Source organism: Nyctereutes procyonoides, unplaced genomic scaffold (genome assembly GCF_905146905.1).
Source record: "Nyctereutes procyonoides isolate TBG_1078 unplaced genomic scaffold, NYPRO_anot_genome, whole genome shotgun sequence".
In the NCBI taxonomy this organism is placed as follows: domain Eukaryota; kingdom Metazoa; phylum Chordata; class Mammalia; order Carnivora; family Canidae; genus Nyctereutes; species Nyctereutes procyonoides.
In genome coordinates, this window is record NW_026575040.1 from 13,287,688 (window position 1) to 13,308,635 (window position 20,948).

At 42.3% G+C, this 20,948-nt stretch overlaps 1 protein-coding gene across 11 annotated transcripts in view; it reads right to left on the minus strand.

Annotated features, from left to right (window-relative positions):
• Window positions 1–20,948, minus strand: part of TLN2 (talin 2) — a 423,602-nt gene that overhangs the window by 184,715 nt on the left and 217,939 nt on the right. For 10 of the 11 annotated variants that reach the window (XM_055319645.1, XM_055319650.1, XM_055319649.1 and 7 more), the window contains 6 exons: window positions 8,608–8,779; window positions 6,650–6,747; window positions 5,319–5,448; window positions 4,094–4,246; window positions 2,183–2,325; window positions 490–617 (listed from right to left, as the gene is read on the minus strand). In XM_055319645.1, the coding sequence (XP_055175620.1) occupies window positions 490–617; window positions 2,183–2,325; window positions 4,094–4,246; window positions 5,319–5,448; window positions 6,650–6,747; window positions 8,608–8,743 (788 nt within the window). In that variant the 5' untranslated portion in view covers window positions 8,744–8,779. Of the gene's footprint in view, window positions 1–489; window positions 618–2,182; window positions 2,326–4,093; window positions 4,247–5,318; window positions 5,449–6,649; window positions 6,748–8,607; window positions 8,798–20,948 lie in introns of all 11 variants that reach the window. The other variant, XM_055319651.1, reaches the window with a different exon arrangement.

Here is a 20,948-nt window from a genome sequence, read left to right on the forward strand (position 1 = left end):
AAGACCAGATGCACTTTCGGAGCAATGAAGAAGTCTTAAGATCGTAATAAAGAAGGTGAAGCTCTTTTATGCTCTGATGTTCTAATATAGGAGAATATTGAAAAGAAATTAAAGATGAGAAAATCTGGCCCCATATGAAGAAGGAATGTTCTAATGGGAAGAGATTTCACAAGACGGAGGTCCTGAGTTCTTCAACTCCAGAGATATCCCAGGACAGAGAGACAATGTCTTAGCAGGATGCTAAAGATTGTGGTCTCCATGGAATCACCCTCTGCCAGAACTTGGAGGAGTAATCATCACAGTCATTCCAGCATTGAATTTCCAGGCCTCTTTGCTTTCTCCAACATCCACAGATGTGATCATCTACTCAACTGAGGCAAAGTTAACAACCCCACAACTGACTGAAGCTAGGGTATGTATTTTATGTAGCTGGCTCAAAAATAAATAGTGAGGAGAAAAGAGGAAAAAAAAAACCAAGAGGTTATTTACTCTAAGAATCCAGGTTTGTGTTTATGTTCCACGTGAGGTCCAAATTGTATCTGGGCTTGAAATCCTCCAAACTCACAAGCTTTCTCGAAGGAGACGGGGTGGGAGCCATTCAGGATGTCATCCCGAGCCTGAAAGACAAGAGGAAGCAAAAAGCATCAGGAGCTTGGGGGAGCCATGCATACTCTCCAGGGACACATTCCTGCATCTGAGTGTATCCTCTCTGTGTGGCAAGGGAGCCAGCCACATAGGACACAGCCAGGACACTGCGGGTGATTGTGGCACATGAGGAATGAGGCAAAGGGAAAACAAGTCCTTTCCTCAAACTGCCTATAGATAGAAAACATCAGCAGTATCCAGAGAAAACTAAAGCTTTAATATCATCAAGGAAGGTAGAAGTGATCATGAAAAATAAAGAGGCAAAGGGAAATCCTTGTGATTCACAATATACTTTTTATGGCCCTAAATCATTAAAGCTAACAGAAAAATTACCTAGAGGTAAAATCAATCCAATCCCCATCCCAAGATAAAGGCCAATGTAATGTAATGTGGTGGCAGGGGGAGAGAGATAGTAACTCAACACTACAGCCATTTAAGCAAAATAGACAAAATGCATAGTCCTAGAATCAGGAACTCACCGTGTCTGAAGTTCTTCTCTCAGTTCCTGATCCAGCACTGCTGTTGCTATTTTATTCTTGTCTTTTCTTTCTCTAGTTAAATGATTCCCAGACCACTCACCAGCAGATACTCTAAGCTATGGCTCTGAGTCTTAAACCAACAAGCATTTTCTTGGTGCCTTGTTCTCCTCCTTTCTGCCTCCCAGGCCCCTCCCTCCATGGCATTCTGGTACCCACGGACTCAGAGGTTAGCTAATTTGTCCTGTGAAAGGCCAGACAATATAAACTTATTAGACCTTGTGGGTCATATGGTCTCTGTCACAACTACTCAACTCTGCCACTGAAACAGGAAAAGAGCCACGGACAATATGTAAGCAGTTACATGATATGGAAGGGGTTTACCAATGTGTAACACAAACGAATGAGCTCTGTTTCAATAAAACTTTATTTACAAACACAGATGATGCCATAACATTTTAGTGACCTCCTGCATTATTTCTATGGGTAGATAACTAGGTAAATGGAAGGAGAGGAAAGGGAAGGAGGGAAGAAAACAATGAAAAAAGATCAGGTTTTCCTCGAGCCAAAGAAAAGACTGAGGACAGTCTGATATGAAGTCAACATCTTACATATTGGGAAACTGCGAAATCTGGGAAGTTAAATGACTTGTCTGAGTCTCAACAGTAGGCTAATGGTGAAGACATAAAAGGTTATGAAGAGACTATCTTTCAGGTAATGAGAAATATGGATTTTCTGACCAATATTCACTCGTATCCTAAGATATTAGTTAAGAAAGCTTTACTGCAGTGGTGAGCCAGTCAAATGTCTCCAAGTCAGGCAAAGAGTTAGTATTGGCCACCAGGTCCCAATCTGGGAGGCCAGAGAAAGGTTCTCTTTCTCTGTGGAGCATCAATGTGTACCACAACCAAACACTTGAGGAATCCCTCAACAGCGTCCCCTGGAAGCTAACTGTAGATCACAAACACCACAGAAGCTGGAGCTGAGCTCCAGCTCACCACAAGCCACAGCCAGGAGCTTCCTGAACTCTCTCCACCCTCACTGAGCATTAAATGCTGTACCTGAACATAAAGCAAGTTCAGCTGCACGGGGTCTCTCGAGTCCACATTCTGATCGGAGTAGAAGAACTTCCGTCTAAGCAGCAATGTTTCATGTTCATCTACTCCTTGTTCTCTGAATGTTCGGCTGTGATCCAGCCAATTTACTGCAACACAATAAGGCAGATGAAAGAACTCTATTTATTCTTCCTCTTGGTTTGAAGGGATTTATCAAAAGAGAAGTGGATTTCTGGAACACTGATATTCAGTTAGTTACTTATGTTAGAACTGTGCTTTTTAATTCTGCAAAATACTTTCACATATACTATCGTGTACCATATGATACACCAAAACAAAACCAAACAAAACAAACAAAACAACTGAGAGAAAATTTCCAGCCATTCCTAAAGGTTTGTTAAAGCCCCACAGTCAATTTGTAACATGGGGGCGGGGGGATAAGAAAATCAATGCTTTATGCCAAGACAACTAAGTTAGCATTTTCCTTTAAGGCAACAGTGGATACTTCAGTCTCATTAGGTGAAATAATTTATAAACTGAGCATATTGAGTTGCCACCACCTGTAAAAGGAAAAGGAAGGAAAATAAAAGTAACTGGATAGGGATGATGGCAGTGGGGGTGAGGTGGATATATAAACAGGAGCTAAGGGATCAGGGGAGGAAGAACCCTACCCGTGGCCCTGCTTGGATCTCATTCAGAAAACGCTCACCTGTTATCTGGGCATACAGAAATGGACCACCCCTCTACACTTTCCACAGCTCTCATTCCCATCCCCGAGCTTAGCACACACACATTGTGAATAAGTATTATAAGCCTCACTGGATTCTAAGCAACTTTAGCACAGGGAATGTGTGGGAGTGATCTCATCTCCCACGGTACCTGGGAGAGTATTATGCACATTATAAAAATCCTTGGGATTTGTCTACCATTGTCTCACTTGGAAAGAAGTACGTAACTCGAAATCAAATGAGGCAGAAAAAAAAAAAGAATGGAGAAAGGGTCAGAGGAAATGAAAGCCGCGCTGAAGATCAATAAACATAATGACAATGATGACATCTTCCCAATGCAGCAGCAAGAATAAAGAGCGAGCAAGCGAGCCTGGGAAGGTCTATAGGAACTGTGCATGAAGTAAGATCCTTGACTGGGGGAGGAGGAAGGGAGGAAGGAGATGTGGGGCAATCAGGTGCACATAGCATACTTGGGGGATACACAGGGTGTACATACTGGCTTTTCCAAATATTAACTGTGTAGTCACAGAAGAGGACTCTCCTATAATGATATTACCATTTTGTAATCTCTAAGGAAATTATGGATCCAGGCAATGGTCATTAATAGCTGTTAATATCACAAAAAAGGAAACAACCAAGTACAACTCTCTGATGGAAGTACACACCACCACATAAGGAGGAGTCTTCACTTGAAAAGTATACACATACATATGAATCTGATCAAGTTTTCAGATCTCAGGAATTAAGAGAGACAGAAGTCCATGTCAGAGGATACCACAATCAATAAAATCCAGACTGTAGAAAACTTGATATAAATAACAATCTGTTTTCTTCTTCCCAGAAATTCCAAGGCGTGGGGGGAGAGATGGAGAAGTTTGAGATGAAAATAATTGTTACACTGTCCAGTCTTTTTTGGACCCCAGTTTAAATGAATTATTAGCTTTTGTAAAAGACATTGTGAACATAATTTTTATATTTCACATTAAGAGATAACTTTCTTAGGTGTGAAATGACACTCTGGTCACTTCCCTCCCTTAAAAGCCCATCCATGTCACAGACTAAAGTATTTACAGATGGAACAAAGCAACAGCAAAGGGAAAAATCCCACCCAGAGTCATGTAGGTGAAGGAAGGGCAGTGAGGCTTGACCACGCCCACACCGGGCCGACGCTCCCTTCACAGACACTCACGGTCGTCATCTGTGTGGAGCTTGGCCTTCAACTTCTCCATTTTCCTCTCATCTCGCAACAGTGTCCGGTCTTTCTTTAGCGTACCCGTCCCTTCCTCCTTCTTTTCTTCAATCGTTTCTTGGATTAAAGAGTACTCTTCATAGTTTGTTATTCCTAAAAATAAAAATTTAGGATAATTTATAAATTTGTAATTTAGGATTTAGGACAGCGATTATGCTGCTGTCACTCCTTCCCATTGGGTGCCTGTGGGGACTCCTCCTCGGAGTACCTGGTAGTGAAGGACAGAAAGAGGCTTTACTAAGCTCAGGGTCAGGGGGCCATCCACAGAGTATACATTAAATAACTCTGGCCAAAAAGAAGGTTTTTCAGCTAATGAAGCCACATTGAAAATGTCACATTCAATTCTAATTTTCAAGAAATAAGCAGTCTAGACCATGCAGAACAAGGCAAGACTGTGTCAATCAAGTGGCTGAAGCAACTGGTCTTCCTTTGGGTAGAGAGAAGACTAAGACAGGGCAGGATACTTTCTCCAAATATTTGAAAGGCTTCATGCAGAAAGGAGACAGACTTATTCTTTTGAGGATATTAATAGAAGCTACGAGAAGAAAAGTTGTGTAGCAATCAAAACTGTACAGGCTATCCCTATCAGTCTTCAAGGAAATACTGGATGTCATTGATGCTTATAGAGAATCTCAGCCATGGAAGGGAAACTAGAATTATATAATTCAAATCATATTATTTTTAATTAAAAAATTCCTCTTGGGGGGTGCCTGGGTGGCTCAGTTGGCTAAGTGTCTAACTCTTGATTTTGGGTCAGGTCATAATCTCAGGATCCTGAGATCCAGCCCTGTATCAGGCGCTGAACTCAGTGGGGAGTCTGTTGAGATATTCTCTCACTCCCTTTCCCCTCTATCCATTCATGCCTACTCTTGTGTGCATGCACATACATGCTCTCTCTAAAGTAAATAAATATTTTTTAAAATTACTTTTGTTTTTGAAAGGGAAATAAAATTCTCAATTTCAACTCAGCGAGATGTTCAAGTGTTTACAACACCAGTTAGTGGGTTTGCATTATCTAAGGAATAGCAACACTGTCTTAGGACTGGATAGAAATCAATAACTAGGACACATTCAGGATTGGCAATCGTCAAATGGGGTGAAAAAAAGATCAGGCATGGAATTAACGACAAAACCAGAACCAGAACTTCTGCATGTGAACACTCACCTATTCTGCTGCAAATAGTAACCAGGAGTTCCCCAACAGTCTTGGAGTCATCCACCATCACTGTTTTCACAGATCCATCCAGCATCCGGATTTTCTGAGGTCTCTGTTTCTTTTTATATTCCAAAATATCCTAGGGCAAAACCACAGAAACTTTTCACATGACTTAGGAAACCAGGTCATTAATCTGGACACTGTTCTTTAAAGAATGAATTTTCCCTAGCACACTCTGAATTCCTCCAAGTTCTCGTGAGATTTTTGTCACTAATATATAAACTCCAGTGCTAAATAACTGCCTCCAACAAGCTCTCCTAAAATATGATGGTGACATTGCCCCCAAAGAAGTACGGTTTATAGCTTACAATTCTTGAAAACTAATCTCTGTAAGCTTAAAGTAGCTTATGCCTTCCTAAAAGACTGTAGATGATCTGCTTTGATGAGGACTAGCAGAGGAAAATTCTTACTTGCCACTGAAGAAGACAGTGGTGTGCTCCTCCAAGTTATCTCACTGTTAGAAGCAATCTTTAATATCTATGTCATGGAGGAATAAATAATACCCCCTGTAATTCTTTAGAGTGGGGATTTGCCACAAAAGTGGTTTTTATAGTAATGGCAAGATCAAATGGGGGTAGTAGGTTGGAAGTTACTTTTAAAGAGGAGACTTTTTAATTACATCTAACAATAGATTTATGAATGGAAAATTAATTGGTACCACATAATTTATTCTCACTTTATGGAATAGTGACCCATCTGATACATGCATTCCATATACTAAAAGCCAGTATTTTTGAGGTTAAGCTGAACAGAATATACAACACTTTTTTACTCACTACCCCTAAATTCCAAACACAACCTTTTTTTTTGTTGTTGTCACTAGCTGATTGTTATCAAGCTTACATCTAATATGGACCTTCTTTTACAAAAACAAAACTGATGAATATTTATTCTCTGACTACCTTTAGGAATTCTTTGTTTTCCCTCTAATCTACCCTTTCTTTTTATCATTAGTCTCCAGGATACTTCCTATATCCTTACAGAAGGACACTATCTTATTTCCTAACTACCAAGCCCAACCAAGGCATGTACGAAGAGCCAACCCCAAGCTGCTTTAATTACTCTGTGGGGCTTCAAGAATTTGGACTACTGATAGTTTCTATTACTACCTGAACAGCCCTTACAAAGTCAACCATGTCAAAACTATGAATAAGGGACCCTTGATGCAGAATAGACTGTTGGGTCTCCCTTTTTCTCTGAGGTATAATACTACTATGTTGGCTTCTATAGAAGGCCCACAGACCAAGTGACCAAAAAAAAGAAAAAAATCTACAACATACCCCATTTCGCAACATGTAATAATCCAGTGTTCTGCCGGCTTCCAGCCAAATCCCTTTCCTAGGGTCTTCATCGGAAAGAAACAGCCCATAATCAGAAGCTGGAAGATAAAGAGAAGAGAGGATAAAAGACAGAGTGCTGCTGATGCCATCGCCAGCTTCAAACCCTGAGTCTGCTGACTTGGCAGGCTGTCGGTATTCTTCTGCATCAGACAGGTTTCGTTTTGACAACATGAACAAGCCAAGGGGCTAAAGCACAAGAGGAGGAATGAAGCCTGAGCTGCAACATCAACACCCACAGAGAAGGTTCGTGATTCTTAAAACCAGTGGGCAGCAGCTGTGTCTACAGTTTAGAGAAACATCAAGTACAGAATGGTCCAAATTTCTAATTTCTGAATTGAGCTTTGTTCCCTTTCACTTGCTATATAAAAACCTGGCAGAGAACCTGTGAAGGAGGACAAGACGACCATGGAGAAACTAAGGAAGTAACCAATTAAGCCCAATGCCACTCAGCCAAAGAAGGCCAATGGAGCCTTTACACTTTGAATAATTCCATCATCATCCTAACACAGCATTACTAAAGGTAAGCAGGAGGGCCCAGTGAGATGAAGCCTCTGTCCCCCATCCCACTAAATTATGAATATAGTTGGAAAATAGAACTCTGTTCTCCATAGAAATCCCTTAATCTGATCAGGAAGTACAAGAGCATGGTGGCAAGAGGAAACCAGTACCATTTCCTGTCTAAAGATTTCTATTTTGGGGCTCCTGGCTGGCTCAGTTAATAGAGCATGCAACTCTTGATCTCGGGGTCATGAGTTTGAGCCCCAAGATGGGTGCTGAGACTACTTAAATAAATAGGTCTTCAAAGATTGTAATTAAATCAGTAAAATAAAGACTTCTGTCTTTCTGAATGTGATTCAAGGTAACCTCAGAGGCCCAGATGATGGTCTGAGCTCCTGTTGTTTCTTAGAAAAACAACTTCAAGATCTGTAAAGGTTTTGATCTTCACCAGAGCTAAAAAAGCAATCCGCTTTGGAGAAAAAAAAAAATTTCTTAATCTGGGAGAAAAACAGTAAAAGAAAAGGCACCAGAAATGACTGGAGAACCAGAATTTGAAGAAAGGTTGGGAATGTGGGGTGAGTTTATTTTTATTTTTGGGTAATCTAGAAATAACAATGTTTTTAAATAACATAAACAATGCTTTTAGGCCACAAGTTTGGCAGTTTTGTGACATCTTTGAGAAGATCAATGTTTATCTCTTTGAATATTTGATTTTCATGCTTCCAATTTTTAAGTTTTACCCCATTTTCATAATAAAGGCTTATTAATTTCGGAGTAACCCAATTTCTCAAGCACCAAACACTAAATAAAGGAAGGAAATGTAGAGAGAAGGAATTGAGAAATAAAAATTGTATGCATGGCTTTTCTTCAAATTCAGATTAAAAGTGCCCAGTGGTTTAAAGAAATAAGAAACAAAACATAGATGCTCCCCACTCCCTTTCAGGTTTGAGATCAAGTTTATAAAATAGCCCCTTCAAAGTAATTGAAATGTAAGGCTTGCCCTGAGCCCTGATGTCAGTTCCAGCCTTCTACAGGCTGCATATGCGGAAAACAGAGCAAAGGAGAGACAAACACAATAACTGTTGAGAGTAGCTTCATTTGTATGTTATAGGGCAAATGAAATGACTTATCAAAAAAGTGTCTTGTAAACTATAGAGATCAATGCTGATGTATGGAAGGGTCATGATGAGGGGTGTGACAACGATGATTCAGTGGCAGCTGTGGCCATTGACATCACAAGACTCACTCAGGAAGTATGTACTGCTTAGGCTAAGAAGACACTTCATTTGAAACATATATACTAGTGGCCCTGAGTACCACTAAGAGCAGCCATTTCTTTAGCTACTAAGCAAAGAACATACAAACACTTTTCAATAAGCCAGTGAATAACCTTGGCCTACCTTGGCCAGTTTGTGCCTCAGGTACCCGTTCTCGAATGACTCGACATGCATCATACACAGCCGTAGATGGTTCAAACTGCATGGTCTTCACCACATTGCAGTGGCGGACACAAATCTTTAAGGACAGGGCCACCATTTTCCTAAATGGTTTGAAGATTCTCACTTAGAATGTCTGGAAAACACAAAGAGACTAACCATGATATTCATAATAGTCTGAAAAAAACCGCTAGATTCTAAATCAGCTTTAAATAATTCAAAGAATAAGCTAGCTATTAAAGAGAATGCTTTGGATAGAAGCACAAATTAAATGATTTCAAAAATTTTAAAATAAGACAAGAGCATCTAGTCTCAGGGTTGACACTATCACAGAGTAGCAAGTCGAGTCTCTAGGGAAAAAGGATCTGTGGAAGTTCACCAAGACCCCTTCTCAGGATCCCTGGGTGGCACAGCGGTTTAGCGCCTGCCTTTGGCCCAGGGCATGATCCTGGAGACCCGGGATTGAATCCCACGTCGGGCTCCCGGTGCATGGAGCCTGCTTCTCCCTCTGCCTGTGTCTCTGCCTCTCTCTCTCTCTGTGTGACTATCATAAATAAATAAAAAATTAAAAAAAAAAAAGACCCCTTCTCAATGGTGCCTACCTACTTTGGGTTTCCAACAAGGTGTCCTCAGTGTGAGAAGCAGAGAGACTTGGGTACCACAGCTACCCCCTAAAGATGCTTCTTTTAGCAGCCTCAATGCCCTGTTTCTCTCCCCACAACTCCTGGGGACAGGGACAGATAGATGCTCCTCAGGGTAAAAGTGTTCCACTACTCCTCGTATCAGAAGACTTGGCATCTGGCCCCAACTCCAACACCAGGACCCTATGTAAATCCAAGCAAGGCCCTCTGGCCACTCTTCTTTAGTTTCCCCACAAGTAAAGAAGCCCCAATGGTAAAAGCCCTGTATAACCCCTAAAAGAATCAAACCCTAAAGGGTTATCAATAGGAGCCCAACATCCTAATTTAGAAAGTACACAGGTCTAGCCTAGGTTTTATTTCATAAATGACTTCTTTTTAAAACCTAAGTCCAAAAATTTAGTCCATTTCCTTTGAGTTGGTGGCTAATGGCTTATTTTGACTTATTTTGTAGCCAGAATCTTTGCCTGCCCTCAACCCAAGCCAGCCTCAATCAAATGCATGTTCCTCAGGCACAAGGCAAGAGGAAGGATTCTTCTCTGCATCTGAGAAACTCACAGTCACAGACTCACCCGGCTGACTGTCATTGTGGCAAACAGAATAATGCACTTCACAGTCAGCGCCTATTAGAACCCCAGGACTACACAGAGAACACAAATCCACAGGAATTTCAAGTTCTCATCCTTTAACTTTTCTTAGAGAACCCACAAGAAGTGAACATGAACTCCAGCTGCCTTTATAGTCCCTTCCCACTTAAGAACATAAATGTGAAGAAGCAATGAGCTAGCTAAGAGGCAGAGAGGGCCACAGGCTGACCAGCCCAGGGAGCGGGTGCCTCTGGGCATCACTTCTTCATATGCTTGATTGATTGCCGGTCCACTGGATACAGAGGACATTTTATTTTATTTTTTTATTTATTTTTTTTTTTAAAGAAAGGTTTTTTTTTTTTTTAATTTATTTATGATAGTCACAGAGAGAGAGAGAGAGGCAGAGACACAGGCAGAGGGAGAAGCAGGCTCCATGCACCGGGAGCCCGACGTGGGATTCGATCCCGGGTCTCCAGGATCGCGCCCTGGGCCAAAGGCAGGCGCCAAACCGCTGCGCCACCCAGGGATCCCATACAGAGGACATTTTAAAACAGATATTCTGGTGTCCCCAGGCAGGCTGCTATACATAAAGACACGCAGAGCAATCATTTAGGCCGTCCAACTATAAAGTCATTTTGACCTCTACTTATGTTTGAATGACTAGCCTGTGAAAATACTGCTTGAAAAACATCAAGATACAGTTCTCAATAAACAACAGCAGTGTTCGCTGGGAATCTTCCCCACACTGAATCAATTTACTACGGCCTGGGTAGTGGCTAGATTGCTGACCTAGCAGAAGAGCTCAAAATATCCAGTCATTTTCCACCTACAACATCAAGGACTCTTACAGCCATATAGGAAAGGGTCTACCCCACTCTATTTTTGGCATGCTTAACCAACTAACTCCCCAATTTGGGAAAAAAATTTAAACTCTAGATATAAATTGACAAGTTTAATGTAGAGATCACTGCGTGGAATAGTTTGTCCCCCTGGGGCTGGTGACAGCTGTAGGGTTTCCTGAACCACTGAGATTCATGAGCATGGCTGCTAGTAACAGTGATAAAGGTCCTGGAACTCTGTCATGGGTGCCATTTATGGAATGCACCAGAGAGAACAGGGTGCTGCATCTCCTCCATTCCTTGGGAAGGGGAAGTATTTAAGTGTCCCTGCATGAAGGCTGCCCTTCCCAGGCTAATAACTGGGCTTTCTGCAGAGCAAATTAATGGTCTTTCAAGCCCAAGCCAAGCAGGATTCCATCAAAGGGAAATACGGAGCCATGACGGGCTGAAAGGAGACTATAACAGCAGGACAGTAAACATTAGAGCTCAGAAGGAAACAGAAGACACACGGGGAGTGAGGAGAAAGAGGCAGATAGAGCAGCAGGGAGCAGACACAAGCAAGACTGGACAAAACCTAGGGTCAACAAAGAACATAGGAGAAAAGCCTGGAGAAGCCGTGAAGTAAAATCTCTATCCAAAACAACTGGAAAAATGAAGAAGCCACTGACTGATGTGCAGGAAGCTGCTGGAGATGCAGGTTTGGGGTGAAAATTCTCTAATGAGTTTCTTTAGGATATGTTCGGTGGAGAGGTAGAACAGGGCCAAAGACTAAGCAGGACACATAATGGGTAGGGGGAGCTCATCCTATCTAACTCCTTGGGACTAGAAAGATCACCTAGGGATGTGCTCAAGACAGAGACCTGAGGACAGAGTCCTGTAACAATGTTCTAAATTCAGGACAAAAGGGACTGGCAAGGAGGCCCATTGGTAGGTGAAGAAACAGAACCAAGAGACCATGGGCCCAGAAGAAGGTGTGCCAAGTGCTGATCACAGCTCAAGGAAGATGAGGATAGAGATATCACTAAATCTGGCACAGAGGTCTCTGGTAGCTCAGTTAAGAAGCAGCTAGCAGAGGGGGGAAGCCAGAGTAGCAAGTTTAGGAGAGAGAGGAGGAGAGGGCCAGCATAGCAAGTACAGACTTGTCTCTCTGTCTCTGGGGGAGGCCTACTGGAAGGAGCGGAGGAAAAGGCAGCAGCTCTGAATTATGCCCTTAAGGCTCTTTATCCAGAAGTATTTATCACGTGGTTGCTACAAATTCCTTATCTACATAGCATCTGTACAGACACGGCTTCCACCAGATGAGGGCCCAAAAGGCAGTCCCAAGACAGCTAAGTGCCCTTCCTGGAGGCAGGTGCCCAGCATGCATTATCTCCATTCTCGGCCCGTGAGAGAGAAGAGGAGCAGGCAAGTCTCAGTTCAAGGGAAGGGCACTGGACTAGGAAGGAGTCTGCAGTTCAGGTTCATTCCCAGACCTGCCGATGCCATGGACCTTCAGGCCTGTTATCTCTCCTCTTTTTGCTCTTCAAAGAGCAGGGGACAACTGGCTCCCATGAAAGGAGTTTCCCAGTGGACACTGATGCTTAGCCAACTATTCCCACAGGATTCCCTTCTGCTCTCATCCCAACCTCTCACAGGTGAAGCCACGGAGACAACTATCCTTAGCTCAAGGTAGACATTCAACATAAGGAGGGACACAGGAGATTCACTGTGAGACTCATATTCTCAACTTTTCTACCACCTCAAATGTTACAACATGGTACATGTTATACAGCAAAACCAACCAACCAAAATCACTCTCATAGCATCCAGCATCTGCTTGGTGGTCAAAGACTAAAAGGCTCCAGCTCCAGTTTCTTCTTCTTACTCCTGGCTCCCAGTGTTCCCAATATGGAACACGAAATAAGACCAATGATTTCCTTTGTGGGAATGTCAGAAACATGTAAATAAGGTACATAAAAAATGCCTTACCAACTCTCAGGTTATCTATTTGTGTGTATGCAAAAGACGAGGTTTTTTTATTTGTATTATGCAAGATCATCATCCATACAGGCAACTGTCAATGAGGTCTGAAATCAAAATACATGGTGATTTAACCTTATTCCACAGGGAACACAACACGGCACTGAGCTGTTTCTACCTCCACACACAACACAGTGAGATACTTGCAAAACAGACACGTGCTGAAATTAACAGTCCTAAACTAATGGCAAAAAGATCATAGGATCAAAGCATATAGGAACCTACATACGTCGAATAAAAATGAGTGTTTTCAGCTCTTACGAGAAGTCTCACTTTATATCCACAAAAGCCCTGAGAAAATCATGTAGCTCAGACGACACGCCATGATAAAGACTAACACCCCACTCCCTCTCCAGCAAGATGTTCTCAGGGCAGTGGTGTAGGTGGCAAACTGAGCCTTACTTCTACTTCCCCGTATCCTAAACCTTTTTGGCTAACTGCTGCCTCTACAGGCAGGGAGCCTAGGACAGAGGAATAGGTTTCCTTTTTTGGTCTGGCTGCAAGAAGGCTTAAGCCGACTGTTTTATAGTCTAACCCTTTTCTCTATTTTATGATCCTATCCTTGTTTTTCTTTTACCCCAATCTGAATGCATGCTATCTTGATGGATCTTAAGTCCTTTTTCGTTGTGGTTTTGGTTTCCTAAAGAGGAAAGGGTAAAAGGGTATAAAATTCATAAAACATACAACATCTTCCTTTTCATAATTTCTTCTCATTCTAACCATTCTGGTCCAGATTTTATGTGTGAAGGTCACCTGGGGCCAACACAAAATCTGCCTGTGCCATCCGTTGTGGCAGATGAGCCAATGGAACCGGTGGTAAAACCCAGACATTTTTCCTTTTAAAGTCAATACTTTTTGGTCCCAAGGAGCTGTAAACAGCTCAAGATGGTGGCAGCAGTGCAGGCTGCCTAAGCTCAGGCCACTCCACCCTGGAACAAACTAGCCCAGCTCAGCCAAGGCCTCCTCCTTGCCCAAGAAATGTCCACTATTGGTTAAGATGAGCAACCAACCCTCGGATCTCTGCCCTGACCAGTGAGGTCTGTGAGGTGCTCCAACTCTACTCCTGCCTTACTAGTTCATGGCTCTGTACTGGTTCCTTAACTGCAGTCTGCCTCAGTTTCTTCCTCCGTGAAATGGGAGATAGTAATAGACCTAACCTGTAGTAAGGTTACCAAAGAAATCTATTGACACATGCCAAAGCACAAAGAAAGTGCCAGGTAAGAGTTTGTTATTTTTCATCTTAGCCACAGGGGTTGGAGATACACTGGAAGCAACATATTCTATTTAGCCACCATCTAAGCTGCAAAATTCAATTTACTGTTTATTCTACATCTACTATGTAGTAGACATTATCACAGACATTAGGGAGCAAAGATGGTCAAGATTCCTGTCTAAACAGCACACCCCTTCTGGTAACCCTGTTCCCTGTACAGTTCCTGTGTTCATCCTTATTCAAGTCACTCATTTTTTTTTTTTTTTTTTGTAGAAGCAGAAGTATCCAAGGAAGAGCCATGAAGCCAAATGTGTTTGTGGGACAAGAACTCCTGCACTCAGGCTGTCCTTCTGGACATCAGTCCGATTCCCCTAATTCAAAAGCCTAACAGAGAGAATTGTACCCTATGGTATGGGTCAGGGCTAGCATCAAAGTAGACCCCTGCCCTGGAGCATCCCAGGAGAGGGGCCATAGGGACCCTGCACACTCCCCTACAGAGCAGAGGTATCGTGTTTAGCTGACAGGACAAGAGGGCCAGACTACCATGCATCACTGGGACCCCAGACCTTGAAGAGTAAGAACTGCCCATCATCCCTCTCCCCTCTCTACCTCCATCCACTGGCTCCATTCTCACCCATTGGAAGACCTCTGCATCCAATAACGATGGTTATACCTGCCCCCTGCTTCTTTACATCTGTTCTCCCCTCAGTAGGCAAAATATAGCCGTGGTAACAGAACACATTTTATAACCAAAAGTCAGTATAAAACACGGGCCTATTATTCACCTCAATCTCCAGTAAACAATTTTGCTCTCCTGGAGAAATGCCCAGTGAAGAGCTTTCCTTCTCTCCACTCCTTACCTGCTCTTATGCAAGGGAGGAAGGTAAACAGCTCAGCCAACAAGTAAAACCCATCACATGAAGGGGTCATAGCTATCCAAAGGTGCCTCAAAAGCCCTTCATCTTGCTTTCCTGGGCTGTCTGTACTCAGGTACACTGGGGCTCAGCTCACACATACAGAACTTTCCGTATATAATGCTGAGCCCACCACGCACATCCAGGTGTCTATGTGTGACCATCTAGAAGTGTGAGTCAAATCAACTGTTCTCTGGGAGCAACATTTAGGGAGGAATCATTTAGGGAGGAATCATTTAGGGAGGAATGAGGAGGAGAGAGGGCAGAGCTGCCTTCCTATTGTCATCTCACCTGCATCCAGCTTTTTTTTTTTTTGTTTAAAGATTTTATTTATTTATTCATGATAGAGAGAGAGAGAGAGGCAGAGAAACAGGCAGAGGGAGAAGCAGGCTCCATGCAGGGAGCCCGATGTGGGACTCGATCCTGGATCTCTAGGATCAGGCCCCGGGCTGAAGGTGGTGCTAAACTGCTGAGCCACCAGGGCTGCCCTGCATCCAGCTTTATCAGGGAGCCACAGGCCTTCCTTAATAATCTGCCTCTCCTCTCACTGGGCCCCTCACGCCTCCCTCTTCCCAAGTAGTGAGAGCTCAGAAGGCAGAGTCTGATTAGAGGGGCTACTCCCCTAACCCCCCACATTCACAACTTAAGAGAGAAAACTCCAGCTAATCCTGAGCTCAGGGAAAATAGTACACGAACACAGCTGATGGGATTTCCTCACATGGTAACCGCCCACATAGAAAAAGACCAGAATGAGTATGCTCCCCCTTTGCAGCCAGAACGGGGAGAAAAGCAGAGAGAACATTCACACAAGGATCTCTCTTCAGTTCTCCCTCACGGAGGCATGGAAAGCCAGGACAATCACTTGACTTTGCATACTTCAACTAGAAATAACCGTTAAAAGGTCAGGTGATACAGGAACAGGGGAAATGATTAACCACCCACACAGGTGTGAACTCAGCAGCAGGTCCGGCAAGTCAATAAAAATTCCAGCCAAGCTGTCGGCTCCCAGAGCTGCTTTGCCAACACCCCATTTGCCCTTTAACCCAGGGCTACTGCAGTGTTCTCACCTGTCCTCAGGACACTCACCTCAAGACACAAATACAACGGTATCAGGAGTACATTTGTGGTGACAGGTCTCCTTCCCTGTCCTCCTAAGGTAAGGACTGTATCATCACAGCCAACTTTGAATCTCAAAGCCCAAGTATAATGCCCACCACAAAGCGGATGCTTCGTCAATGTTTGTGGAATTGCAGTACCCTGTACTGCAGGGTAAGACTTAAACAGATTTTTTCCTAAATTAGTCATTAGCAATTACCCACACAAATAGCATGACTAATGGTAGCTCAATGGTTGAGCTCCTGCCTTTGGCTCAGGTCGTGATCCCAGGGTCCCGGGACTGAGTCCTGAGCAGGCTCCCTCGCTCTGCCTATGTCCCTGCCTCTCTCTCAGGGTCTCTTATGAATAATTAAAAAAAAAAAAAAAAGATGAATGGAAGGCAAACATCCAGCAGGCCCTATTATTTCTACTCATCAACAATCTGTTTCATAGATCACAGCACCTTAAACTCATGGCTTATGAAATGAAGCCCTGAGGGCAGGGTCGGACCATGTGCATTGCTCACTGTAAAGTACCTGCTGCTGCAGAGAGGGCCTCAGGATGTGTTTAATGCATGGATGGAGAAGCAAGTCAGCAGTTCTACCTCCAAGAACAAAGCTGAAGGCAGTGCCCACAACATGAATGATGGGAAAAGATCTTTGACACTGTTTTCCCACTGTCAGATGAAGAAACTATAATCTTGAGATTAAGTGACCTTCCCAAGGTCACACTGCTAGAAACCATAATCTGACCTTCCCATGCTGCCACAATAGTTGGCTACATATGTGATATGACTAGAGCCCACCAGGGATCCCTCCAACTCACCCTCCACCCCTACTCAGCTCTCGGCACAGGCACATGAAATTCCATCATTAGGTCTATCATTGGTCATAAGGATACACTGACGGTTACACCTTGCTATATAAGCGGACATTCAGATTTATCACTTATCACTGTCTTACAATGTTGCATTTCAGAACTTCCAGACAAATTGAGAGCTGACCCTTATTAAAGATGATATGATGCCTCATTTTCCTCAGGAAATTCTGAGGAGGTAGAGAGTTCCTGCAGACTAATTCAGAGCTCTGATAAAGAGCAGTGAGCAAAGAATTGGGAAGAAAACCTGCTAAAAGGAAGGGGAGCAGACACCTACGCATGTGTAGTGTTATAATTGTGCCAAGAGATGATTTTAATAGACACCAAATTTTGAAATGTACAGGTAATCAGGTTCAAATCGCTCAACCCCAGGGTCATGGCCTCCCATCCACCCACTTGCCTTCCCTCATTCATGCTGTAAGAACTCACCATTTTAATGGAACAGTGTGGTTTCAACTTCTGCAAAATTGCCTCCATTATTTGAGCCTTTGTGGCTACCTCTGTCTGAAATGCACCACCCATCTTGGTCTTCCCAGTTACCCACCCTGCAAGCCCTGCATCAAGCTTGGTTTTCTGAAACTAGTCTTTCTAACCCCTCTCCCCCAGTGCAGGATCCCTCTCTTCTCCTAAACTCCATGGAACACTCACCTGTAACCCGGCTCCAGTGCCCACCCTCCAGGGCTCAAGTCCCCCCTGAAATGACAAGAGATGCTACATCTAGTGTTTATCTGGCATTGATGGAGGCCCTTCCACAGACATCTTTCTCACTTGATGTACACAACAGTTTACAAAGTAAAACAGATTTTTTTTTTTTTTTGCATCCCCATTTCACAGAAAATCTGGGAGGAGTTTTCCTGTGGAATATATATCTTGGTTTCCCTCAGACCACTAAGAAGGTGTGCCTGCTTTCTGGCAATGTCACACTTTTCCCCTGTGGTTGCTGAGACAGCAGAATAAATCTTCCCCACATCTTAGTCCCTCTGGAGTCCACCTTGCAGCCCTGTTATTTGCTTCCTCTCACAAGTTAAAGAAGTAGGTTGCAAATTGAATTCTGATTTCAAATTTTTTATTTTGAAGTTTAACTCATTCAAATGATTTGAGGCTATTCACAAAAATACAGAGGGCAGAAAAATAAAAGGTCAAGTCCAAGGAAAAACAGAAGAAAAATGAAAGTGAAGGTTAAGACCAGAAGAACTGTGAATTATTTACTCTTTGGATAACTGGGAATAAACTCCTCCCATTATTTGCTTTTCTTGACCCCTGGTGACAAGCCTATAAAAATCCCATAAAAGCAGATTCTCCAGGCTACTACTGCTGATGCTGATAAACATAAGCATGGTCACTATATGGCACATGCCATGGGGATGGGTACAGAAGAACTGGATTTTACTTGGGAAAAAATAAAGAGCTTTGTTCTACAATGATCTGGAAAAACAATATTCAGTATTTTGTAAACTGACCCTGGAAGAATGAGTGAAAAGAACTTCAAGTTCCTTCTCAGGTCACCTTCCTCCTGCTTCTGTTTTGTTTTTGTTTTTTTAAAAAAGATTTATTTATTTATTCATGAGAGACACATGCAAAGGGAGAAGCAGGCTCCTCGCAGGGAGCCCGATGCGGGACTCGACCCCAGATCCTGGGATCACGACCTGAGTCAAAGGCAGGCGCCCAACCACTGAGTCACCCAGGCATACCTTGCTTCTGTTTTTTAATGCTAAGAAAGCATCCACTGGACTGAGGACTATCTGCCAAAGCCTTGTGGGCTTGGGCTGTGCAGCAACAGGGTCACTGTCATATTTGGTTTTAGTTAAGAAATGGAGAAATTTCCTACTTCCTATTTTCAAATCCCTTTCATTACAAAGGTTTTCAGCATCCACCTCTGACCAGTGAATTCAAGACTGCAAACTCACAGCATCATACATCACTGAAAGAGGCAACAGTGTATGGTTTTTGGCAAGGGCGAATGCTAAGGAGAAAAATTAATATTAAGAACATATTATTGGGGCAGCCTGGGTGGCTCAGCGGGTTAGCACTGCTTCAGCCCAGGGCCTGATCCTGGAGACCCCGGATCAAGTCCGATGTCAGCAACCTGCATGGAGCCTGCTTCTCCCTCTGCCTGTGTCTCTGCCTCTCTGTGTCTCTCATGAATAAATAAAATCTTTTTTAAAAGAACATATTCTTGAGGCTTATCTATGTTAATCCATTAGCTATAAATCAGAAGGGCATTTCTGTTAGAGTCCAGACCTAAAAATCTAGCACTTGCCCGGAGAACTGAAGCAAAGCAAGGAACTTCATTGAAATGTATATTTCTGGAGATTCAGAGTCCACCACAGTACCAATCCAGCATTCACACACTAGATTAGATTTTCCAGAGTAGCCTTATTTTCTGTGGCCTCTCATTCCAAGATCACCTCCATTTTATATCTGAAAATTGCAACATCTCCGTTAAACTAAATCTAGCCTGTGGTATCCCTGATCTCAGACACAAAAGTCATCAAGTCCAGCCATCTGCAGGGTATGTAAATCTTTACTGTGGCTTTCCCTTCTCAGTGTAGGAGTTAAAACATCTATTTTTCAATTTATTAATTAGCAGCAGCAAACATATAAAACCAATTATGTGCCTGCATGTATTCTAAACCCTTTCTGTGCACTTGACAGGATGAGTACTGGGTGTTATGCTATATGTTGGCAAATTGAACTCCAATATTTAAAATAATAATAATAAAAAACCCTTTCTGTGTGTCAAGTCACTGAATTTTCAACATCACACTATGCTAAGGAGCAAAGACTTCACCCAGATAAGGTGACCAGGACACTGAACTGGGGGCTCTGTCTCCTACTGTGTTTAAACAGGAAGAAACATGGAAAAAATGAACATAGTACTTGTGTTAAGAGAACAGTAAAATGGGTGAAATATATATATTGTAAGGTTTTTATTAATTGAATTTTCATGTGTCCCATTCTGACAAGTCACTCAATCCAGCTTAGAAGGTTATGTCTCCTAAGTAACAGGCACCTCCATGAGAAGGGGAGGTTTAAATTCAAATTTGTCTTATCCAGGCTTCATTGAATGATCCTACCCTACCCAAACATAAGCATTGCTAACACTTTGACACATCTTCCACTGTTTATGCATTATTTCATGTAGTTGAGATGACATGCTCTATGTAATTCTGTATTCTGATGTTTCCCTCATTGTAATTACATTATAATTTTTTCCCACAGGATTGTACAATATTTAGAAACTTTTTAAAATAGATACATAATATTGCAATGCAAGTCATAATTTACTCAGCTGTATCTTTGATTTTGTATATATCAGCGACTTGTAAGTTTTCACCATTAGAAAGTAAGACTGCAGTATGATTTTTCTATTTAAAAACTTTTATTCTTTCAGACTTTAAGCTCGTTTTTTTTTTTAAAGGAATCATCAGTATTTTTAAGGAGCAACCCAAAAGATATTACGCTAATAAAAAAAAATCTGAATCTACAGATATTAGCAGTTTGATTTATGGGTTAAATGAATATGCATTAACAACCAAGAAAGCCAATAATGAATCTATATTTTATAGTTCAGTGTAGCCTACAGAATGATTCTGCTAGCAAGGGCTCAGGCTGCAAGGGACCATATCAAAAGACAGAATTGACAACAGGCATGAATAGGGGAAAAACATTTGGCATGGGCAATAAACCAGATTTACAGAAAAGAGGCAGAGGAAAGATAGATGCTTAACATAAATTTTAAAATACATTGCTAACAGAAATGACAGAAGAAATTATTGGACTAGACTCTACGAAAGAAAATAGTAGACATACACATATAGTAAATATCAATGCTCTGTTTTCTGTAAAGTCAAGTTTTTAGAACTGCTTAGTGGATCAAATCAGAATTACAAAGAAGATATTAAGTAAATTCAAGTACTCTAACAGGGTACCATTTTCCTATACTTACTAAACCCAAATCAAAAGTCTTGGCCAATTTTATCAGTGAGTTATGGAGAAGACTTACATTTCCAAATAATAAAACCAAATCCAATTTAGGTCTGTATCCATAAATAGTACTTCATCAGGGGATCCCTGGGTGGCGCAGTGGTTTAGCGCCTGCCTTTGGCCCAGGGCGCTATCCT